At 33.7% G+C, this 27,184-nt stretch overlaps 2 protein-coding genes across 2 annotated transcripts in view; both read right to left on the reverse strand.

The window, feature by feature from the left end:
* The window catches only part of c18h1orf52 (chromosome 18 C1orf52 homolog), a 4,905-nt gene extending 3,345 nt beyond the window's left edge, over positions 1-1,560 (reverse strand). Inside the window, exon 1 of the mRNA XM_073823651.1 lies at positions 1,188-1,560. Within this exon, the coding sequence (XP_073679752.1) occupies positions 1,188-1,466 (279 nt within the window). The 5' untranslated portion in view covers positions 1,467-1,560. The remainder of the gene's footprint in view (positions 1-1,187) is intronic.
* Positions 1,561-4,049: 2,489 nt separating this feature from the next.
* ddah1 (dimethylarginine dimethylaminohydrolase 1) lies at positions 4,050-26,089 on the reverse strand. Its single transcript, XM_073823029.1, has 5 exons — positions 25,990-26,089; positions 24,693-24,766; positions 20,682-20,801; positions 12,612-12,755; positions 4,050-7,633 (listed from the first exon to the last, which is right to left on the reverse strand). Exons 1-5 carry the CDS (start codon positions 26,078-26,080, stop codon positions 7,517-7,519), a joined length of 546 nt encoding a protein of 181 aa, XP_073679130.1. The 5' UTR covers positions 26,081-26,089; the 3' UTR covers positions 4,050-7,516.
* Between the last annotated feature and the right edge of the window lie 1,095 nt (positions 26,090-27,184).

The following is a 27,184-nucleotide window of genomic DNA, read 5'->3' on the forward strand; positions in this document are numbered from 1 at the left end:
CTGAAATTTTAATATTTCACCCTCATTTCCTATAAAATATAAAAAAATTTAAATTACAAAAAATACCTTAAGGACAAAAATGTCCACATTGAAACCCATTAAAACTGCAATTTATTAATAAAATGATGCAATATTTGCTAATAGGCATCGGTAAGGCTTCAAATTTTAATTGTTTATCATTTTTAACTAGATTGTGCCATTTTTTAAAATTTGCCATATACATTTTTTTTTAATCTAACACTACATAAAAATATAAATGCCTCAAAATCAATGTTGTTGCTCTTCACCGACACACCCAAGAATTTAATAAGCAAAGAAATGGTTACAATTCTGAAAATTAATGAATGTTTAGTATCTATGGATAGAACAGATTCTGGTTAAAAAAATTGACATGAGTGAAAGTGGAAAAAAATATGAATAAATCATATTTTTATGACATGTTTTTGGACATGGAATCACAGGAATAAATTACATTATAAATTATATTCAAATAGATTTTGCTGTACTTTTTACAATGCAGGCTTGGTGAGCAAAAGTTAATTCTTTAAAAAAAAACTTTTGACTGGTAGTATATATATATATATATATATATATATACACACACACATATAATAAAAGGGTAAATCAATTTAATATAACTTTAAAATTAAGATGTAAGGTTTTGGTCATTAGTGGAAAGAAGAAGATTTTGTTGTATTTTTTTTTTATTTGGCATATACATTGTTTTTTAAATCTAACAGTACATAAAAATATAAATGCCTCAAAATTAATGTTGTTGTTCTTCACTGACATATTTTTATGACAGTTTTTGGACATGAACATTTTTTTACATGTAAAAAAAAGAAAAGAAATAAAAAATAGATTTGGTAATTTAATAATTCCATTAAACATATGTACTTATTATTGACCTTACGTAGCCCCGCCCCTTTTTTCAGTGTAGTATTTCTATAGTGAGAAGGCTAAGGTCGTACAAATTTATTAATGAACTGCACCTTTTAATTTCCTCCCCATCTAGTGAAATTTGCGCTTTGAGCATTACAATATACAAGCTAATCACCAGCTAGTTTAACACCGACAGGGCTGCCGCAAAAACGATAGTTGTTGTTGTTCTCTGGAGCAAACAGTTTTTTAAAATATTTTATAATTGATATAATATTTTATATTGAGAGTGTGAGATAGTGCTTGACCTCTTCTGGAGCTTTGACGGCTCTTCTGTCCCAGTCGATGACTTTATTCAGCGGGTTGTAGAGGAACGTGGGTTTGCTGACGGATCGGAACAGATCGTCGGGTTTCGGCAGAGGTTCGGCGGCCCGTTTGCGGCTCTGCGGTTCAGATGATCCGGAGGGCTCCGCTGCGCTGTGGCTCTTCTTACCAGACTCATGACTGTCCGAATCACTGCTGCTGTCGCTTAGATCATCATAACCCATGAAGAAATTACGACCCTCTGATTGCTTCTCATCGCTCATGGTGGATAGAGAGGAGAAAGACTGCCTGATTCGACTATAGTGCGTTTATTCGAAACCGCAGATCAATAACAACTAAACAACACCCGCCATGTTGAACTCGGCGCGCGTTAATGACGTAAACGCAAGCGGAGCGTGACGTACTCTAGTCTAAACAACGAGATCGGAGAATTTTATTTATTATTTTTGAAATGGAATTATTCAAACGGTGTATTTTCAAATTAGGAGCGATTGAATGGTATCTTTTTTTTATTGCCAAGGTACAAAGCACAAAAGTACAAAAAAGTCAGCATTATACATGTATATAATAAAATAAAATAATAATAATAATAATTACAAAACAAAGCCTTTAACAATATAAATTAAACAGATGAAACAAATTGACAGTTTTAGAAGCCTTAAGATTTTTGGATGATGAAATCGTTTGGATATACTGTTGAACCTCTTTTTAAAAAATTAAAAAATAAATGAACGATTTTGTTGAGTGAATCGGCAGAGGTGAATATGAAATTTTGCAAGTAGTAATAGTAGGTTAATGATAAAACATTTAAAATGATAAAACATTCGTTAATTTGATATTTTTGTGTATTAAAGAAGCCATACAGTATATCCTTAAAAAGCAAAGAGAAACCCTGGAGCACATTGCGATTGATAATATCAGAGAATTCAATCCAAAATCGCTGTGTGTGCGGACAATCCCAGAAAATATGTACGTCAGTTTCATTAGGGAAATTGAATGGTATCAGGATTCAAAACCTTTTGAAGTGGACAGCGATGTCACGTGGTACCAGTTACTTTTCTCAGCGCTCATCGGTTGGACCAATCAGGGTCATTTGTGATCACTGGATGAGGCGTTTTAAATTAATCGTTTTATAGTGATTCTTGGGTGAATATTTATGTTTATTCCACTTTCCATTCAGCAGAATTAAGGTATTTAAACAAATATGATTACTAGTTTGTAAGTATCTCCAATAAGACAAAACACATCGTCCGACGTGTCCTCTGGCGGAATAACCGGAAATAGTTTGAGTTATAATGACCAAAACCTTACATCTTAATTTTAAAGTTATATTACACTGAATTACCCTTTTATGTTATTTTATTTTTATTAATATTTTTTATTATATTTTATTTAACAGTAAGATTGCAAGCGTGCATTGTACAAAGTACAGCAAAATCAGTACAATTTTGAAATATTTTTACTATTTAAAATAACTGTTTTCTATTTGAATATAATTTCAAATGCAATTTATTCCTGTGATTTTAAAGCTGATTTTTTTTTTTTTTTGCATTACACCAGTGACAGTCCTTCAGAAATTCTAATATTCTGATTTGCTGCTCAAAAAAACTTTTATAATTATTATGTTGAAAACAGCTGAGTAGACTTTTCAGGTTTCTTTGATGAATAAAAAGTTCAAAAGAACAGTATTTTGACTTTATTCTTGAAACATTTTTACTTTATTCATATAATATAGTATTATTTCAATTATATTTTGACTTTATTATAGACTTTATTCTCGTAGTATTTCAATTTTATTCTCTGAATATTTTGACTTTATTCTTGTAATATTTTGGCTTTAATTTCGTAACATTTTGACTTTATTCTCAGAGTATTTTGACTTTATTCTCGAAACATTTTGACTTTATTCTCGTAGTATTTTAATTTTAGTCTCTGAATATATTGACTCTATTCTCGTAGTATTTCAGTTTTATTTTTTTAATATTTTGACTATTTTCGTAATATTTTGACTTTATTCTCGTAGTAATTCGACTGTATTCTTGTAATATTTCGGCTTTATTTTCGTAATATTGCTACTTTATACTCGTAATATTAAGACTTTATTCTCGAAAAATTTTGACATTCTCATGGTATTTAAATTTTATTCTTGCAATAGTTTGACTTTATTCTTGTTATATTTTGACTTTATTCTCATAATATAAAACTTCATTTCTCATAAAACTTAATTTTTGTAATTTCCACTTCATTCACAAAATGAGTATTTTCATAATATTTCTACATTATTCTCGTAATATTTTCGAAATACTGGGAGAATAAAGTTGAAAAGTATTTTATTTTCGAAATACTACGAGAACAAGGTTGAAACGTACAGCATTTATCTGAAACAGAAATCTTTTGTAAAATTATAAATGTCTTTATCATCACTTCTGATCAATTTAAAGCAATTTAAAACATCCTTGCTAAATAAAAGTATTAATTTCTATAATTAAACAATTTTTTTTTTTTTTTTTTTTTACAATTTCACTGCTTTTGCTGTTTTTTGGATTAAATAAATGCAAGCTTGGTAAAAAGAAGAGACTTCTTTAAAAAAAAAAAAAAAAAAAAATCTTACAGTTCAAAAACTTTTGACTGGTAGTGTATATATTTATTTTATATAAGCATATTTTCATGAATATGTTCTGGTCAAGCTCAGGTACTTTACTTATAAAAGTATCCCAAGTATTTCATTTCTATTTTGATTTCCATTTGCGCTGGACACAAATGAACAGCAGATGTATGTAAACACGTTTGACTGAATGTAAATGTAAACATTTCAAGTCATAATCACAAAATAATACAACAAAACATGCATTCACAAGCTACTTTATTTACCAAACCCAGCAAAATCAGTACAAAGATCAAAGACACCGTGTTAAAGGAATTATGGCACATACAAATCACATCTAAAAAAGTCCTGAGTCACATCTACCAAACACTTAGAAAATACAAGAGTAGAAAGAAAATACTGCAGGCAGCAGAATCCCAGAGACCTGAGACGGTTTCTTTTTTAGGATGATGACAGATGCTGAGATGACAGAAGGAAAAACTCAGGGTGAATTGAAGTTCATGATGAAACACATCATTCTTTCTGGATGAGCTGATCGCTAATAAACATTGTGTTCTTTATAACCGTGATATCATACAGTGGGACTTACGACAACTGCAGAATATTTTACAAGTGTCTTTCTGGCAGAGAAATAGTGATAACGTATTTTCCAAAGCATCCAGAAGATGAAGAGTGAGTCAGTTACATAAAACAATGACAGCCCTGCGCTTTCATCCTGGCCTATAATTCACTCTGTTATAAAAGGTGGCTGATGTGTTTATCTGTGGACGTCGTTAAAGTGTTGGGACAACTCTAAATCCTGTTTAATGGTGTCTCAGAACTTTAAATCTCCATTTTCTCCTCAGGAGGAGAAATAAACTGATGGATTACGACAGATTCAGCGAACACTAAAACACTTAATGTGAAAACTGTTAAACTGAAATGCAAGTAAAAGTGAATAAACACACAGCTAGGATGATTAGCAACTAATCATCATCACTCGGAAAAAAAAAACGAAGGAAGCTACAACGGCGTTTTAGTTCAAGATTACGAGATTAAACACATAATGTAGAATATTACGACAATGAAGTTGATATATTATGAGAATAAAGTCAAAATATAACAAGAATAAAGTCAAAATACTATGAGAATAAAGTCGAAATGTTTAGAGAATAACGTCAAAATGTTTCATGAATAAAGTCAAAATATTACAAAAATAAAGTTGAAAAATTATGAGAATAAAGTTGAAATATTACGAGAATAAGTCAAAAAAACGTAAAAAATTAAGTCATAATATTTAAAAATTAAGTCGAAATATTTAGAGAATAAAACTGAAATACTACGAGATTAAAGTCTTTATTCTCGAAATATTTTGACTTTGTTCTCGTAATTTCAACTTTATTTTCAAAATATTTCGACATCATTTTTAAATATTTCGACTTAATTTTCAAAATATTTTGACTTAATTTTTTTTATATTTCGACTTATTTTCCTAAATATTTCAACTTAATTTTTTGAATATTTTAACTTAATTAAAAAAAAACTATTTTACTTAATTTTCAAAATATTTTGACTTTATTTTCAAATATTTCGACTTCATTTTCGAAATGTTTCGACTTTATTCTCGTAATTTCGACTTTATTTTCAAATATTTCTACTTTATTTACGAAATGTTTCAACTTTATTCTTATAGTATTTAACTGGTATTTAATTCTTGTAATTTCTACTTTATTTTTTAAATATTTCGACTTAATTTTCAAAATATTTTGACTTAATTTTTTTATATTTCGACTTATTTTCCTAAATATTTCAACTTAATTTAAAAAAACAATTTGACTTAATTTTCCAAATATTTCGACTTTATAGTCAAAATATTTCTACTTTATTTTTTAAATATTTCAACTTCATTTTCGAAATGTTTCGACTTTATTCTCATAGTTTCGACTTTATTTTCAAATATTTCTACTTTATTTACTAAATGTTTCAACTTTATTCTTATAGTATTTGACTGGTATTTAATTCTTGTAATTTCTACTTTATTTTTAAAATATTTCGACTTCATTTTCGAAATGTTTCGACTTTATTCTTAAAGTATTTCAACTTTATTCTCGTAAATTTCGACTTTATTTAAAAAAAAATTCAACTTTATTTTTGTAGTATTTCGAATTTATTCTCATCATTTCAACTTTATTATTGAAATATTACGACTTTAATCTTGTGATCTTGGATTTTAAAAAAATGTTTACATTTAGCTAAAACGCTGTCGTAGGAAGCTTGTTCCCCCCACAAAAAACAAACAAACAAACAAAAAAACAAACAAAAAAACCTTCGGATCCCAATTCTTTTTTTCTTAATTTTGACCTTATTTTTTTTAAATTGTGAGATAAAAAGTAACAAATTACCCTTTTTTAATCAATGAAACCTCCACCACAGCAGGTTTTAAATGTATGAAGCTAAAAGTTAAAAAACCTAATAATGAATTAGGGTATTTGAGTTAGATGCTAACACTAACAATAATAATGATACACGACAAAGCCATACTGGTGGGCTCTTTAATTATATAGGTGTTGGCAAACTTCTGACTGGACATCACAGTTTAGATTAACGTCACAGTGAGGAAAGGCATCCAATCAGCACCTGAGGATCATGAATCCGCAGCTACGTTTGAATCAATTAGCGTACTACTCTATTTCTGCAGTATGTAAAGATTGCATAGTCTGCAAATGTTCTGCATGCATGGAATACCTGGATGACCTGCTACAACTGCAATACTGTATCCCACAATGCACTGCACTCCAACTGACCTTCTATTTTCTGTAACGGCAACCAAACGAACCAAATAATGTCAATGGTGATTGTCAACATCAACCTCTTTTTCAGGTTAACACACAAAAATTCAATATGCACTACATAATGTCGACTAGTATTTCATTTCAAACACTTTTCCAGCTAATAGAGAACGTTACAACTTATTAGTTTCAAACATTGCGTTTGTGGAACTTTCCCCTCATGTTTTCTCTAACTTTCACATTTTTTAAAACATTTTCATGAGAATGTTGGCAAAACATTCTTAGAATTTTTCTATTATCTGAGATCTGCCTTCACAACTGACACAAACAAACGCACAAATTGTACTTCAAAATAAATCCATAAAAACTCTATTTTTTGCTTCAATTAGGCAATAAAAGCACTTTTCGCTATGGCTTATTTCACACATCACATCTGCGCAGTCTGCGAATATATTTATTCCACCACCTCAGCTGAAAATACAGTTCAAATGCTCTGTAAATCTATTTACGAAGGCGATGCTCTGCAACACAAAATCAGCATTCATTGTTTAAAAACAGGCATTTATGGGGCTTGATAGACGTTTAACGCGATAAACACTTTCGGTTTAGTCATTCTGAGTGGATCCAGATGATTTAAGAAGTTTACGGCTACATTTTAATGTTTGGGGTAAATTAGATTTTATAACATAATAATTATAATAGTTTTAATTCACTGATTGTTGCTAAAAAAGGTCAATAGATGGAGGGCCACCCTGACCGAATTGGTTGAACTAGAACCATTTTTGTTGCTTGTTAAAAAAATATATCTACTTTATTTTCCTCACACAGGTTTTGAGACCTGAAATAAGTTTTTATGCTGTCTTCCCTGCAGATAAAACTGAAATCTGATTTATTTTGTTTTAATTGGGCACACAAACACACACACGTTTCTGTGCGTCTCTCAAATGTTCTTCTTTTTGTTGATGAGCACCGAGAGGCAGGTCAGCCCTCCATCCACCTTTGCTTTCTCCTGATTGGTCACTGGGATGAGCATGTGATCCTTCAGCTTTTCAAACACCTGCAATGGGACATGCAAACGTCAGATTGGCATTTGACATTTCAGACTGGACATTTATTATAATAAATGAATAAATATAAATATATGAAATCAATTACTTAAAAAAATTAAAATTCTGAGCACATCATGAAATTGGGTCATTCTGTGCGGACTCAAATTTTTTGTTTTTGCTAATATTTATTCGGAGGAAAGACAGACATGTATAGTGACGAAAGCCAAAATATTAAATGTCATGGATGAGTATTTATTGAGTAATCCACTATTTTGCAGAGGGAGGTCAAAATGGCAATTTTCACCTTATAAGGAGGTAAAAATTACTTCAGAAAGATGGCAGCATCATTATCTTATTTGTACACAGAGATTGGTAGCTCTATTAGTAAAATCGGTTGACTTTAGCAGTCAATGGTGACCATTCAAAAATGGCGAAACAGCACTTTTAAAGGTTTTTCTCCAAAGTTTGCATGCCTGTAACTCAAGAAGTAGAGATATCTTAATGCCCTTTTAGATGTTGGGTCTTAACAAACTTTCCTTTTTGGCATCTGTATTTTTAATGCCCTATGAGATTCAGTTCCAGAGATATTGAAACTTCGATATGGCTCTAAAAGTAAAACTCAAAACATATTAAATACATCACAATATGCTTTGAGATTCTAGTTGTTAATAAACTTTTCTTTTGCAATCTTAAATTTCAAGGCCCTACATTGTTCAGTCCCAGAGATATAATAGAATTACTAATAGATATTGACTTAAGCAATCTTTGTTGCATTATGTGCCAATGGTGACCATTCAAAAATGGAGAAACAGCGCTTTTTAAAGTTTTTTATTCAAAGTTTGCATGCCTGTAACTCAGGAAGTATTGGAGATATTTTAATGCCCTTTTAGACATTGTGTCTTAACAAACTTCCCTTTTGGCATCTTTATCTTTAATGCCCTATGAGATTCAGTTCCAGAGATATTGAAATTTCAATATGGCTCCAAGAGTAAATCATTAAAATGTACACATTTTCAGTGGTCGAAAACCAAATGTGGGTCAGTTTGAAAATTAAGATATGGGGATCTCAATGAGGGTAAAAATGACTTCAGAAAGACGACAGCATCATTATCTTATGTGTACACAGAGATTGGTAGCTCTATTAGTAAAATCTAGTGACTTTAGCAATCTTTGTTGCATTATGTGCCAATGCTGACCATTCACAAATACGAAACAGCACTTTTTTAAAGTTTTTTTTTTTGCCAAAGTTTGCATGTCTGTAACTGAAGAAGTAATACAAATATCTTAATGTCCTTTTAGATATTGGGTTGTAACAAACTTTCCTCTTGCCATCTGTATTTTTAATGCCCTATGAGATTTGGTTCCAGAGATATTGAAATTTTTAATATGGCTCCAGGAGTAAATCATTAAAATGTACACATTTTCAGTGGTCAAAAACCAAATGTGGGTCAGTCAGTTTGTAAAATTATGATACTTCTTTTGTTTTAAAAAGGAATGCCTGAAAAACAAATACTGTTAAAACTACAGATGTATCTAATTTCCTTCTGTTAAGACAACTGCATTGTCTGAGTGCCATAAATATTATTTTTCCAAAGTTTGCATGCCAGTAACTCAAGATGCATTAAAGATATCACAATATGATTTTAGATTCTAGCTGTTAATAAACTTTTCTTTTGGAATCTCAAATTTCAAGGCCACACATCGTTCAGTCCCAGAGATATGGGGATCTCAATGAGGCGTCATGTTCAGATTGCTGAATGTTACCCATTTTCAGTGGTTGAAAACCAAATGTTGGTCACTTTGTATACAGCTGATAGTTTATTTAAAAGAAAAGAAGTATCATAATTTTGCAAACTGACCCACATTTGGTTTTTGATCACCAAAAATGTGTACATTTTAACGATTTACTCTTAGAGCCATATTGAAATACCAATATCTCTGGAACCAAACTATATAGGGCCTTAAAAACAAAGATGCCAAAAGGAAAGTTTGTTAGGACCCATATTCTAAAAGGTCATTGAGATATCTTTAATACATCCTGAGTTACAGGCATGCAAACTTTGACAAAAAAAAACTTGAAAAGTGACAGTTCCCCATTTTTGAATGGTCAACATTACCACATAATGCAACAAAGATTGCTAAAGTCAACAGATTTTACTAACAGACTTACCAATCTCTATGTAAACATAACATTATGATTCTTATATCTTTCTAAATTCATTTTTACCCCCCTGTAACTTGACCGAATCTCAGGTAAAAATTGCCATTTTGACCCCCCTCTACAAAATAGTGGATTACTCAGTAAATATTCATCCATGACATTTAATATTCTGGCTTTGATCACTATACATGTCTATCTATTTAAAAAAAAAAAAAAAAAACGAGCAAAATCCAAAAATTGTAGCCAGGGAAGTTTTTGAAATCTGGTTGATTTGACACTGAATGTCCCAATTGTCTTTTTATGTGAAACACTATTATATTTAACAGAAAAAAAGTTCAAATACAAATTAAGAGTTTATACTAACTGTAAAGCTTATATAAATGTGGTAATATTCACTGCAGAATTTTAACGAACGCACAGAAGCGTTGTGTAAATCAGAGCTCATGACATTAACATCCAAACGCGAGCAGATCTCAGACGCCGCGGGAGAAAACAGTGAGAGCAACATTACACCGTCTCAAAAAAGCCTCATAAAGAGAAGTGTGTCATTTGATGGAGGAGCTCCAACAGCCCAGCCGTGTTTTCCTGAGAGTCCTCCAGCACACGAGTCTGAAAATAACCGCAAGCATCTCTTACTGTTTCAGACAATCAGCTCAACTATTATAGCGCGGCACAACGCCAACATCAACACGAGACTCGCAGTGCATGAGCTTAAAGAGACAGATATTACAGCCGATATTATTTAATATTATCTACAGGTTTAAAGTCGCTTACTCGGGTTTAAAATCACTTATTTATACTGAATGGGATTTATTTATTTGGTTATGCAGTAAATTATTTGATTTATAGATGATTAAAGGTATAGTTCACCCAAAAATGAAAATGTGATGTTTATCTGCTTACCCCCAGGGCATTCAAGATGTAGGTGACTTTGTTTCTTCAGTAGAACACAAACGAAATTTTTTAACTCAAAAACGTCGCAGTCCGTCAGTCAAATAATGGCAGTCAACAGGCTCCACGTCTTTGAGAGTCAAAAAAACACACCCAGACAAAACCAAATAAAACCCTGCGGCTCGTGACGATACATTGAGGTCTTAAGACACCAAACGATTGGTCTGTGCATTATTTACCTCTGATCCACTGCAACATTCAACTGTCCTGAGTGCGTTCACAACAGTCAACGTCATCTACCATAGTATATCATATCATATAGTATAACATGTGCATATTTCCCTCTCAAAATGGTAATTAATTGTGCTTATCTTGATTCTGGCAACTGATTAAAAACTAAAAGATTACAATTTCTTGTGTGAACTCATCTGGGAGTGTTGACTCTTCACCGACTACATTGCCAGGGCATGTTACAGCTGAACGTTGCAGTGGATCAGAGGTAAATAATGATATAAATACTATTCAGTTTCTTGCACAGACCAAACGTTTTGTGTCTTACCACCTCAATGTTTCACCACAAGCCGCAGGGTTTAATTTGGTTTTGTCTGTGTATGTTTTTTTACTCTTAAAGGTTTGGTGCCCTTTGACTGCCATTATATGACTGACAGACTGCAACGCTTTGAGTTAAAAATCTTTGTTTGTGTTCTACTGAAGAAACAAAGTCACCTACATCTTGGATGCCCTGCGGGTAAGCAGATAAACATTTTAATTTGACATCCCTTTAACTATACCTTTAATACAAATGTAAAAAACACAAGATTTTATGATGTGCTCAGATAAATCTGCAATCTGACCAAAGCTCCTAAAGGACGTATGGAGACGTCATTAAAGTATTCATAACTAGAGACAATGTTTTAAAGGATTAGTTCACTACCAGAACAAAAATTTACAAATAATTTACTTGTCATCCAAGATGTTCATGTCTTTCTTTCTTCAGTCGTAAAGAAATGATGCCTTTTTGAGGAAAACATTTTTATAGCAATTATTATAGAAATTTTCTCCATAAAGTGCACTTCTATGGACCAAAATGCAGTTTAAATGCAGCTTCAAAGGGCTCTAAATGATCCCAGTCGAGGAAGAAGGGCCTTATCTAGTCAAACAATTGGTTATTTTCTAAAAACAAATGATAATTTATACACTTTTTAACCACAAATGCTTGTCTTGTCCAGCTCTGTGATGCAAATAATGGTTCAAGACTGTTGGGTTATGTTAAAAATACTCCCATCCCGTTTTCTTCTTCAATTACAAAATCGTTCTACATAGCTGTTTTACCTTTTTTTTTGTAAATAGTGTTTGGTCTTTTTTTTATTACTTTTTGGACTTTGCATGTTCAGTTTGTGAACACTGGGTCAGTACTTCTGCAGCAATGTAGGATGGTTTTGAAGTTGGAGGAGAAAATGAGATGGGAGTTTTTCAACATACCCTAACTGTCTTCAACCAGAGTTCACGCAGAGCTAGACAAGACGAGCATTTGAAGTTAAAATGTATATAAATTGTCAATTTTTTAGAAAATAACCAATTGTTTTGTTAGATAAGACCCTTATTTCTCGGCTGGGGTCATTTAGAGCCCTTTGAAGCTGCATTTAAACTGCATTTTGGAAGTTCAAACTCGCGGGCACCATAGAAGTCCACTATATGGAGAGAAATCCTGACATGTTTTCTTAAAAAACTATTTATTTACGACTGAAGAAAGAAAGACATGAACATCTTGGAAGACAAGGGTCATGTGGGTGAGTAACTGAACTGTAAATTTTCGTTCTGGAAGTGAACTAATCTTTTAATGCTCTTTGCTAATGCAACCACTCATCTATGGCTGTCAACATTTAGATATCAGTAATATTACATAATTCTAAAATTGTGTGTGTGTTTGTGACCTTGGCGCTCTCAGGAAACTCCTCCGGTGTGCAGTGCAGCAGGACGTCTCCTTTCCCCGGCAGGTTCATGTAGATGCAGTTTGCCGCAAAATCATCAGGAAGAGTCAGTTTATCGTATTTATGATCGCTCATCTGCTGCATGATCTACAGAAACCGACAGACGATACAAAAGATAATCAATTTGCAATATGATGCTGACATACTGGAATAAACCAAGGGCATAGAATTCAGTAGTGACACTAGAGACATAATTTTTTTTTTTTTTTTTAATTTATGTGTGCATTCATATTATTTTAGTACCATAGACATAATATTAGTTTTTAATATTTTAAATTAGATTTTATTAATATATTTTTAATATATATGTGACCCTGGACCACAAAACCAGTCTTAAGTCGCTGGGCAATAGCAATAGCCAAAAATACATTGCATGGGTCAAAATTTTAGATTTTTCTTTTATGCCAAAAATCATTAGGAAATTAAGTAAAGATCATGTCTATGAAGATTTTTTGTAAAATTGATACTGTAAACCTATCAAAATGTAATTTTTGATTAGTAATATTCATTGTTAAGAACCTGATTTGGACAACTTTAAAGGTGATTTTCTCAGTATTTAGATTTGTTTGTGCCCTCAGATTCCTAATTTTCAAATAGATGTATCTCGGCCAAATATTGTCCTATCCTAACAAACCATACATAAACAGAAAGCTTATTTATTGAGCTTTCAAATGATGTATACATCTCAGTTTTGTAAAATTTAACCTTATGACTGGTTTTGTGGTCCAGGGTCACATATTATATTATATTTATATCAGTTTTCAGTTAAAGTTTTAGCAATGTTGTGTTTAGTATACAGGTGCTGGCCATATAATTAGAATATCTTCAAAAAGTTGATTTATTTCACTAATTCCATTCAAGAAGTGAAACTTGTATAATGTATACATTCATTCCACACAGACTGATTCAAGTGTTTATTTCTTTTAATTTTGATGATTATAACTGACAACTAATGAAAACCCCAAATTCAGTATCTCAGGAAATTTGAATGTTGTGAAAAGGTTGAGTATTGAAGACACCTGGTGCCACACTCTAATCAGCTAATTAACTCAAAGCACCTGCAAAGGCCTTTAAATGGTCTCTCAGTCTAGATCTGTAGGCTAAACAGTCATGGAGAAGACTGCTGATTTGACAGTTGTCCAAAAGACGACCATTGACACCTTGCACAAGGAGGGCAAGACACAAAAGGTCATTGCAAAAGAGGCTGGCTGTTCACAGAGCTCTGTGTCCAAGCACATTAATAGAGAGGCGAAGGGAAGGAAAAGATGTGGTAGAAAAAAGTGTCCCAGCAATAGGCACCCTGGAGAGAATTGTGAAACAAAACCCATTCAAAAATGTGGGGGAGATTCACAAAGAGTGGACTGCAGCTGGAGTCAGTGCTTCAAGAACCGCTACACACAGACGTATGCAAGACATGGGTTTCAGCTGTCGCATTCCTTGTGTCAAGCCACTCTTGAACAACAGACAGCGTCAGAAGACAAAAAGGACTGGACTGCTGCTGAGTGGTCCAAAGTTATGTTCTCTGCTGAAAGCAAATTTTGCATTTCCTTTGGAAATCAGGATCCCAGAGTCTGGAGGAAGAGAGGAGAGGCACAGAATCCACTTTACTTGAGGTCCAGTGTAAAGTTTCCACAGTCAGTGATGGTTTGGGGTGTCATGTCATCTGCTGGTGTTGGTCCACTGGGTTTTCTGAGGTCCAAGGTCAACGCAGCTGTACACCAGGATGTTTTAGAGCACTTCATGCTTCCTGCTGCTGACCAACTTTATGGAGATGCAGATTTCATTTTCCAACAGGACTTGGCACTAAAGCTACCAGTTCCTGGTTTAAGGACCGTGGTATCCCTGTTCTTAATTGGCCAGCAAACTCGCCTGACCTTAACCCCATAGAAACTCTATGAGGTATTGTGAAGGGGAAGATGCAATATGCCAGACCCAACAATGCAGAAGAGCTGAAGGCCACTATCAGAGCAACCTGGGCTCTCATAACACCTGAGCAGTGCCACAGACTGACCGACTCCACGCCACGCCGCATTGCTGCAGTAATTCAGGCAAAAGGAGCCCCAACTAAGTATTGAGTGCTGTACATGCTCATACTTTTCAGTTGGCCAAGATTTCCAAAAATCCTTTCTTTGTATTGGTTTTAAGAAATATTCTAATTTTCTGAGATACTGAATTTGGGTTTTCATGAGTTGTCACTTGAAATAAATCAGTCTGTGTGGAATGAATGTATACGTTATACAAGTTTCACTTCTTGAATGGAATTAGTGAAATAAATCAACTTTGTGAAGATATTCTAATTATATGAGCAGCACCTGTATGCAGTTTTTAAGAATTTTCATTTTTGGAATTGTAGTTTTAGTTGTGCTTTACTTTAGTTAGTTTATTAAGAAAAACAGAGACTAAATAAGCCTATAAATAATATTTAAATTATTATTTATCTGAGAACTTCGTGACATTTTTTTATTTGACAGCAAATAGAATAAAATAGTAAGTGAATAAAATAGAATAAAATAGTAAGGTTTCTCTTGAAATCGAGAAACTTTACTCATAGATTTATTCTAGGAGTATTTGGTGAGCTCATGGAGAGCAGCAGTTTGATTGACACAATAGTGTTCATAATAAAACTTATGTCTGCTCGAAACCACACAACTACACACTCGCAGCTCTCGGTCTAATTGCTCTGTAATCTATAATAAGCGACTCTTTTAATGAGTAAAGCAGAACACATTAAATCTGCCTGAATCTCCATCTGCAGCCGTATAAAATTAAGCGTAATTACAGCGAGGCTGACGCAACACACAATGAAGCGTTTAGCAGCGAACTATTGTAATGTCTGTAAATGACCGTAAAAATCTCTAAATTTAGAGAGAGAGAATGAAGCTGGGACCGCAGAGGAGAAAAACACGAGCCCGAAATGACTTCATTAGTCAGTAATACAGAGAAACACCAGCAGAGGGCGACGCGACACTTAACACAGAAAAGAGAAAAGAGCGACGCAACCTTTGTTTTAAGATTTCTGTAATATTAAGGGGAAATTATTGTATGAAAGAGGTCAGATTTCTGAAATTCATTTCAATCTCAGTCCTTTTAACTGAATATTGCCTGATCCACAGCTAGTCGTATTTTAACCAAGTTTATACTTTGTAATCATATAATAAATGTAATTATTTCACAATTAACAGATTTATGTTGACTCTAAGCTATTTGAATATATGCATTAAAAAAGATTCAAATATTATATTAATATAATTAAATATATTATTTATATTTTATTTTATTTTATATTTTAATATATCTTTTTTATTAATCATTAATATTTATCATATTTATATAACTACATATAATTATTTATTATCAATTTTATTTTTATTAAATATTACAATATTTTTATTGCAGATTACACACATAATTACATAATAATAATTTTTTTTCTATAGTAAAACAATAGATATAAATAATACAAAAATAATTATGTTACTTCTATTATTATAAATATTAATTTTATTATTACATATATTACAACACTAAAATATTTAATTTGTATATATAAAAAATGAAAACAAAACAATACTAAAATATGTACAATATTTAAACATGATTAAAAATTCTATATATATAGCCTTCTTTTTATATTATTTTTATTTCACAATTAACAGATTTATGTTTAAAAAAATGTTTTATATATATAAATATATAATTTATATTGTATTTATTTTATTTTAGATTTTAATATATCTTATAATATATATATTCATATATACATTTATTTTTTATTAAATAATACAATAGTTTTATTACATATATATATATATATATATAGTCTTCTTTTTATATATATTTTTCTATAATAAAACTATATATATATATATATATATATATATATATATATATATATATATATATATATATATATATATAAATAAATAATATAAAAATAATTATTTATATTATTTATATAATTATAAATATTCATTTTATTATTAAATATTATTCTATTATCTATAATAAAATAATATAAATAATATAATATAAAATATTAAAAAAGAAAAATGTAATTTTATATTACAAATATTTAAACGTATTGATTAAAAATGATATATATATTTTCTTTTTATAATCATTTATAATCATTTATTTTACAAATAATAATTAATATAATTTATATAATTATAAATATGTATTTTATTATTAAATATTATTTTTATTTTAAAAATTCTATAATAAAATAATAAAATATAAAAACATTTAATATTTAAGTATGTTTCTATAATAAAATATCTAATATATAAACATATATATATATATTACAAATATTTAAATGTAATGATTAAAAATTATATATATGTATATATATATATATATATATATATATATATATAGAGAGAGAGAGAGAGAGAGAGAGAGAGAGAGAGAGTCTTCTTTTTATATTATTTTTCTATAATAAAATAATACATATAATTAACAATAATTATTATTATTTATATAATTGATATAATTAAAAATATTTATTATTAAATATTCAATTTTCTATAATAAAATAATATAAATAACATAAAATAATAAAATATTTAATTTTAATATTACACTACAAATATAATGATTAATATATATATTAAAAATATATAAAAAATCATAATATATACAAATATTAAAAATACGTAAATAAAATGTTCAAAAGTTAAAAACAGGACTATTTAAATCAAATAAAACAGTTAATGCAAACAGTTATTTAAAAAAAGATATGATTTATTTGAGTGAAAAAATCTGACCTGTTTTTATATTTATGTGTGATTGGCAAATCTGCATCACATTAAGTTTATTATGTAAAAACTGCATAATCTTATGTTAAATTGAAATGTTTTTTGAGTGAGTATATATAGTATGGTAGTGCATCCTAGATCATGTGTGCATTAAAAACACACACATTTTTCTTTTCCGAATTTTCTTCAATAATGGAGGAGTCTCCAATAAGTATGGAACATATTTTCGAACAATTCCAATTTAAGCACCTGAAATCACAAATCCAGCATAAATACAGGATTCACATGTGATTAAACACACGTCCGAATCCCTCCACAAACGTCAAGGGGAAACGCTGAATCCCTGCTGGGAATGTGGGAATGAGCCAAAATAACACAGAAAGATGGACGGATGAAGCGGCCTCTGCGATAAGGAAACTTTGGCGCAATGCGACCGATTTCCATGACGGTGTTTTTCATGTTTGCGCCGTTCTCAGTTATCCTGATTCAACCATATCCAGACATTCCAGTGCCAACTGTTGATCTGAATCTGAGCAAGAACCAGCGTCACAGAACAGCCCGATATCATTAGACCCGCAGCTCCGCACGCTGGAGGAATGAAGCGCATTAGTGATGGAGCAAGACTTCGGATTCATTACGCTCAACTGTTCACTGCTTTCCTGGACAATATCAAGTCAAATTCATGCTCTGGAATGTTTAATGCTTGTATAAGGGTTTGCTTTCTGAGAAACGTTTGGAATAATTCTGATGATTTTTAATGGTTTTGAAGGAAGTCTCTTCTGCTCAGCCAGGCTGCATTTATTAGTGGTGCTTGCCAAAGGCAAAGCATCACTATTACTATCTCATACTTATTATTATATTTCCCGCACCGTTTGTCATAGACCCATGAATGAGGTGTCAAATCAACCGGCTTATTGAGGAGAGGTGTGCTTTGACTTTTCTAAGCGATTGGGTGTACGATGATCGTACAGCGGACGAAAAAGCGGGCCAAAAATCCCATTGACTTACAATGGGAGAATGTGCATGAATTTGAATCTCAACATAACTCTGCAACAAAGTGTCATAGAGACATGGGGGCGGGCTCATTTTACTCAGACAACCAATCACACTCTCCGGATCACTGTGAAGCCGTCAAGCCACGCCCTAGCAATCATTTAGTGCACCCTAGCAACTGATCCCATAGGCCCCTATACAAAAGACACATAGATATCTTTGGATCAGAGTGTCATAGAGACATGGGGGTGGGCTCGTTTGACTCGGGCAGCAAACAGCCAATCGTGAATTGCCTTCAGCGCTTTCCAACCACGCCCTAGCAACCACTATGACGCACCCTAGCAACCCAAACCCACACAGGCATATCTTCAAATCTGAATGTCATAGAGACATGGGGGTTGTTTTATATCATTCAAACTGGCAAGTACACTTTGGAGTATCATCATTGGCCACTCCTTAGCAACTAAACAGAGTACCCTAGCAACCATTTAGCAAGACCTATATCTTTGCATCAGAATATCGTACAGACATGGGAGTTGGTTCTTTTGACTCATTCTAACATATACCACTCTCAACATGCTATGCATGTTAACGGTGAATAGCTACATGCTAATAGTGATTAGCTAAGGGTTAAATCAGGCTAACAAATCTATAACATTCTGTAGTAATGATCTGTGACAACTACCAACTGCCTAGCAACACCCTAGCAACCACCCAGTTACCCTAGCAACCGTGGGCCGAGTTTTGCCACTGCAAGCACCACTCACATTTTCTTCAGGAAATGTACATATCTAGTTTGATTTAAAATACAGTAAAAATTGTACAATTTCAAACTAGATAAAAAAGTTTGTCAAGACAAACGTTATGTTGGCTTGAAAAAACCTGAACAGAAAGTGTGAACATTTTTAAAAAGTTTTAAAAGTTTTAGAAATAGTAGAAATTTGATGGTTTTCAGTCCTAAAAAGATATTTAAAGTAGTTTTAAAGCTTAAAGCTTGTGTTTCGAAGGCAATAGAGTCTGTCAGATGGATGAATAGATAGCATGTTTCTAACGTATGTTACTAGCATGTAGCAAGCATGATTAGCAAGTTACTAGCATGTTTCTAGCATGACTAGCAAGTTACTAGCATGTTTCTAACATCTTTGTAACATAATTAATGTCAATAGCTTGTTGATAGCATGTTGTTAGCATCATTATGTTGTTAGCATTTTGAACATGATTAACATTTGTTAGCATGTTTCTAACATAATTAGCATGTTGTTATCATATTTCTAACATGATTAGCATGTCCTTAGCATGTTGCTAGCATGATTAGCATGTTGTTAACATGTTCCTAGCATGATTAGCAAGTTATTAGCATGTTTTTAACATGATTAGCATGTCCTTAGCATGTTGCTAGCATGATTAGAATGTCACGAGCATGATGTTAGCATTAGTAGTCTGTTTCCAGCATGATTAGCAAGTTACTAGCATGATTACCGTGTTGTTAACATGTTTCTAGCATGATTAGCAAGTTATTAGCATGTTTCTAACATGATTAGCATGTTGCTAGCATGATTAGAATGTCACTAGCATGATGTTAGCATTAGTAGTCTGTTTCCAGCATGATTAGCAAGTTACTAGCATGATTACCATGTTGTTAACATGTTTCTAACCTGATTAGCATTTAACTAACATGATTCTAGTTGCTAAGCTTGGATGGATAGATAGATAAGAAATATTAAATGAGTTTAAATGGATTAGAAATAGCACATAGAAGGGAAGTTTAAATGAGTCTCAAAGGATTCTGGGAGTTTGAATAGTGTTGATCATTTGAACATTCTGTCAATGTAAGTCTATGGGATTTTTCCCAGTTTTATTAATCATTTTTTAGGAAAACCGTAAGTCCGATCAGTTAGAAAAGATAGAGCAACTGGAGTCAGATCAGTCTGAAGCTCTGGGCTGAGTTTGGAGTTTGTAGAGTTAAAGCTCTAGGAGGAGGAGCTGTCAGAAATTTTAGTCTCAGAAGAATAGTAATAACTGTCATTTTAAATAGCATTCAAGTAAGTTGGCTTTTTCAAGTCTATGTGAATATGTGTTAAAATGAAATTTATTTCTGTGATGTGCAGCTGAATTGTCAGCATCATTACTTCAGTCTTCAGTGTCACATGATCCTTCAGAAATCACTCTAATATGCTGATTTGCTAATATGTTGAAAACAGTTGTGCCAATGAATATTTTTGGGTTGTAGTTTTTCAGACACATTTGGGTGTGTTTATACCTTTAGAGCTTTCTGCGCAGCTTCGCTGGATCCGATGGCGATGAGACCCGGTGCGGCCATGCTGCAGAAAGTCTTCAGATGGAGTCTGTCCTGAACGGGAACCGTGGACACGGCGTAGTCCTGTAAAACAGAGTCCTGTTAGGACAGACATCAGCACAAAAGCATTTCGGCTCCGTCTGGAGAAATATTCACTCATAAGAACAGAATGAAAATACTGTGTATTCCAAATAAACTACTAGTGCATTGGCTCAGTGGGTAATCAAAGGGAGAAAAAAAGGTTCGCTAATGGGAAAAAGACACCTAAAGGGCTCCAGACTTTGAAGGGAGGAGAAAATGTGCTAAGAGAAAACAAGGAAATGTTTTTGTTGAAAGTATGGATGTTTTTATAAACATTGTTGTCCGTCGTACTATGAACACGTTTCGATTAGCAGCTCTGCTTTCACTTTAGCGACCCATGTGACTTTGCACTGGTTAAGAGTTTCCATAAACCATCGGCATGTGAACGATAAGGAGCTGCAGGCTTCCTCAAGCTCGCTTGTGGCTCGTTACGAACTTGTGACGTTAAAAGCATCTGTGACATTAGCAAAGAATGTTCCGTTCTTACAACCAGCGTTTGATTTTCATTCAGAAATCAAAGCCTGCAGCCGACATGGTTCTGGGTCTGCGGAAGCAGCGCTGCAGAAGATAAACATCCTCAACTGAGCTTAACCTGATCCATGCTAAACACTGAGAAGGAAGAGAAGAGGAGGAATAACAGATAGATAGGATAGACAGATAGACAAACATACATAGAAGATAATAATAGATAGATAGATGATAGATTACAGATTAATAGTCAGATATACAAATAGATAAATAGAAAGAGAGGCTGACAGACAGAAGTGGATAGATAGACAGATGGAAAGATATATAGACAGACAGATAGACTGACAGGTGGATAGATATACAGATAGACAGACGGATAGACAAATGTATAGACAGACAATAGACAGTCAGATGTACAGACAGGCAGATAGATAGACAGATATACAGATAAATAGACAGGAAGATGTCTAGACAGATTAACGGATAGACAGATATATGAAGAGACAGATGTATGGACAGACTAACAGATAGACACATGTCTAAACAGACTAACAGATAGACACATGTCTAGACAGACTAACAGATAGACACATGTCTAGACAGACTAACAGATAGACAGATGTATGGACAGACTAACAGATAGACATATGTATAGACAGACTAACAGATAGACATATGTATAGACAGACTAACAGATAGACAGATGTATGGACAGACTAACAGATAGACACATGTCTAGACAGACTAACAGATAGACACATATCTAGACAGACTAACAGATAGACAGATGTATGGACAGACTAACAGATAGACACATGTCTAGACAGACTAACAGATAGACACATGTCTAGACAGACTAACAGATAGACACATGTCTAGACAGACTAACAGATAGACACATGTCTAGACAGACTAACAGATAGACACATGTCTAGACAGGCTAACAGATAGACACATATCTAGACAGACTAACAGATAGACAGATGTATAGACAGACTAACAGATAGACAGATGTATAGACAGACTAACAGATAGACACATGTCTAGACAGACTAACAGATAGACACATGTCTAGACAGACTAACAGATAGACATGTCTAGACAGACTAACAGATAGACACATGTCTAGACAGACTAACAGATAGACAGATGTATGGACAGACTAACAGATAGACACATGTCTAGACAGACTAACAGATAGACAGATGTATAGACAGACTAACAGATAGACAGATGTATGGACAGACTAACAGATAGACACATGTCTAGACAGACTAACAGATAGACATGTCTAGACAGACTAACAGATAGACATGTCTAGACAGACTAACAGATAGACACATGTCTAGACAGACTAACAGATAGACAGATGTATAGACAGACTAACAGATAGACAGATGTATATACAGACTAACAGATAGACACATGTCTAGACAGACTAACAGATAGACAGATGTATAGACAGACTAACAGATAGACAGATGTATGGACAGACTAACAGATAGACACATGTCTAGACAGACTAACAGATAGACATGTCTAGACAGACTAACAGATAGACATGTCTAGACAGACTAACAGATAGACACATGTCTAGACAGACTAACAGATAGACAGATGTATAGACAGACTAACAGATAGACAGATGTATATACAGACTAACAGATAGACACATGTCTAGACAGACTAACAGATAGACACATGTCTAGACAGACTAACAGATAGACAGATGTATAGACAGACTAACAGATAGACAGATGTATGGACAGACTAACAGATAGACACATGTCTAGACAGACTAACAGATAGACATGTCTAGACAGACTAACAGATAGACATGTCTAGACAGACTAACAGATAGACACATGTCTAGACAGACTAACAGATAGACAGATGTATGGACAGACTAACAGATAGACACATGTCTAGACAGACTAACAGATAGACAGATGTATGGACAGACTAACAGATAGACACATGTCTAGACAGACTAACAGATAGACACATGTCTAGACAGACTAACAGATAGACATATGTATAGACAGACTAACAGATAGACACATGTCTAGACAGACTAACAGATAGACACATGTCTAGACAGACTAACAGATAGACAGATGTATAGACAGACTAACAGATAGACAGATGTATGGACAGACTAACAGATAGACACATGTCTAGACAGACTAACAGATAGACATATGTCTAGAAATAATTTTTAACGCTACCTTTAAATACATTCAAAGAAGTGATCTCTCTTAGTTCAAGAGGCAGACTATTCCAGAGCTTTGGACCCGCAACAGCAAAAGCCTGATCACCTTTAAACTTTAAATGAGATTGAGGGACAGAAAGCAATAACTTATTATTTGATCTTAAAGACCTAGGTGCTTGATGAAGAGTGATAAGCTCAGATACATAAGCAGGAGCTATTCCATGCACTGCTTTAAAATCATACAGCAGAGTTTTATATTTTATCCTAAAATCCACTGGTAGCCACCTGAGAGAAGATAAGATAGGAGAAATGTGATGACTTTTCTTAGCACCCACTAGCAACCGTGCCGCCGCATTCTGAACTAATTGCAAGCGTGATATAGTAGTCTGACTGGACCCTACAAACAAAACATTGCAATAGTCAAGGCGGGACAGAACAAAGGCGTTAATAACTTTCTCTAAATCTTTCATCGACAGAATAGGCTTTAAACGTGCAATAGTCCTAATCTGGAAAAAGCAACTCTTAACCATGGCATTAATCTGCTTATCAAATTTCAGATCTCGGTCAAACACAACACCTAGGTTGTAGGTATAGACAGTCAGACAGACAGATGTACAGACAGACAGACGGATGGACAGATACAGATAAATAGACAGTCAGATGTGTAGACAAAGAGACGGATGGACAGATGTACAGACGTATAGACAAACAGACAGACGGATAGACAGATGTATAGGCAGACAGACAGATGTATATACGGACAGATAGACAGATGTATAGACAGATGGATAGACCGATATATAGACAGGCAGATGGACAGATAGACAGTTGTACAGACAGACGGATAGACAGATGGACAGACAGATAGACAGATATATAGACAGACAGACGGATCGACAGATATATAGACAGGCAGATGGACAGATAGACAGATGTATAGACAGACAGACGGATAGACAAATGTATAAACAGGCAGACGGACAGATAGAGAGATGTATAGACAGACGATAGAGAGACATACAGACAGATGAACAGACAGATATATAGACAGACAGACGGACGGACAGACAGTTATATAGACGGATGAAAAGATGTATAGACAGACAGATGGACAGACATATAGACAGATACACAGATATATAGACATACAGACAGATATATAGACATACAGACAGATAGACAGCCATGTAGACAGACAGACGGATCAGACTCACCTTAAATGTGTCAGCCAGGATCTCCGCTCCTCTCTGATTGGTCCTCGTTGATAATCCAACAAAGAATTCTCTACCTGAACACCAGACACATTTACATTAATTTCCAAAAAACCTGCAGCAGCTGATCTGCTCATAGACATTAACGAGTGCCGGTCTAGACAACAATTTGGATTGTATCTAGTTCCTTCACTGATCAAAGGAAACCAAACTAATTTGCAAAGAGACATTAGTTAAAGCGTCCTAACGACTCTCTGAGTTCACTAAGTTCAACTTCACATCAATGCCACTGAACCTTCTGACCTGGGCCAGTGAGAAGCTTCAATGTTTAGCTGTAAAAATGTATGTTTCTTATAAACCGTGATCTGAGATCAGTTTCTCACATATTCTGGTGTAACAGTTTAAGTTTGTGCATCAGTAGTTATGGTCTGATCTGTGAAAAGTGGAACGTGATGCTTGAATCCAAAACAGTAGCCACTAAACGTTTTACACAGGAGATACGAGCTTCATGACGCCAGAAAGAAATGTTTCTGGCCAGGAACGACTCCAGCCGAACGTCTCCAGACCCAATTAGGTGTACGGCTGCAGTTTTCCAGTCACCGCTAAAGGTGACCCACATTGAATTCAGGGAACCAACCAGACACAATGAACGTTAGTAGGAGGAACATTTCCACGGCAAGTAAAGCTGATTCACAGCTGCGGATTTTAGAAAGAACTGTTTAAAAGTGCACTTGAGTCTTATTGTAAACACAGAGGAATAAGTGTGTTTTGATAGTTAACTCTTTCCCCACCATTAGGACCATAGAACTGTGATGCTTTGGGGTTCCTACTCTATCTGTTTTGTTGATCGTTCTGAATCCAATCCAGACCTAGACTTTAAAAAATGCTGGCGGGAAAGAGTTAAAAAGGCAAAAAGAATCATCATAGATTAATGCTTCTTAAGTCAATAGTAAAGATAGTAATAGAGACACAGTAAAATATTGAATTTTATGCTTGTTTTCTAGATGACTAATCAAATATAAGCAAACAATGCTCAAGATGTTTTTGGAAGCATGCTGGAGAACATCAGGTTTCCACCTTTTACAAAATTGTTCTGCTGCTTAAATTTGTATCCACAATATGGCATTAAGAGACCTGAGTGATTTCAGACTTTTAAATTCCACTTTTAAATTCCAAGTACATATTTTGCTAGATGATCATCTGTGATTGGTTGTTTGTCTGTACACACATGAATTTGATTGGCTGCTGCCACATATGGTGGACTATGCTCAACAGAGGCATTATAAGGTAAATTTTGTACCTGTGAACAGGACGTCTCCTCCGTCCAGCGTGGCTGATTCATCGGTCATCTCCACTATATTGAGGCTGAGCCCAATCAACACAGCTTTCATGGCCTCCGTCTGAAAGAGACAAACATTTACATTTATTAATTTAACAGATCCAAAAAAAAAAAACCACTAGCAACATTCCACTCAAAACACCTTAGCAACCCCATGGCAACACTCTGGCAACTGGCCAGAGCACTACTTCAACCATATAGCAACACCCTAGAACTTCCCAAAACACCCCCTAGAAACTGTATTACAACAAAGTATTTGCCACTTATTATACCTTAGCAACATAGCAACACCCTGGCAACCAGCCAAAACACTCTTGCACCATATAGAAACACCCTAGAAACTACTCAGAACTCCTCCAACAGTATTTCAAAGCATATACCATTTAGAACACCTTAGCAACAGCCTGACAACTGGCCAGAACACCCTAGCAACTGTATACAAAGCACATACCACTCAAAACACAGCATCCCCATAGCAACACTCTGGCAACTAGCCAAAGCACTACATCAACCATGTAGCAACACCCTAGAAACTACCCAGAACACCCTAGAAACTGTATAGCAACAAAGTATTCACCACTCAAAATCCTTAACAACATAGCAACACCCTGGCAACTGGCCAAAACACTCTTGCACCATATAGAAACATCCTAGAAACTACCCAAAACTCCTTAGCAACTGTATATCAAAGTATATATCATTTAGAACACCGTAGCAACACCATGGCAACTGGCCAGAACATTCTAGCAATTGTATAGCAACAAAGTATATCAGGACACCTTAGCAACATGTTCAACCATCTAGCAGCTCCATAGAAACTACTTAGCAACTGTAAATCAAAGTATATCCAATTTAGAACAACTTAGCAACACCCTGGTAACTGACCAGAACAATCTTTTAACCTTATAGCAACGCCCTAGCAACTACCCAGAACACTGTAGCAACTGTAGCAAAGTATATACCAATCAGAACACCCTAGCAACTACATACCAGAACTCATTAGCAATTGTATTTTAAAGTATAGACCATTTAGAACACCTTAGCAATACCCTGGCAACTGGCCAGAGGACCCTAGCAAGCAAATAGTAACACCCTGGCAACAATATAGCAACACCCTACCAGAACACCGTAGCAACTCTAAATCAAAGTATTAGAA

This window comes from Garra rufa, chromosome 18, assembly GCF_049309525.1.
Source record: "Garra rufa chromosome 18, GarRuf1.0, whole genome shotgun sequence".
Classification (NCBI taxonomy): domain Eukaryota; kingdom Metazoa; phylum Chordata; class Actinopteri; order Cypriniformes; family Cyprinidae; genus Garra; species Garra rufa.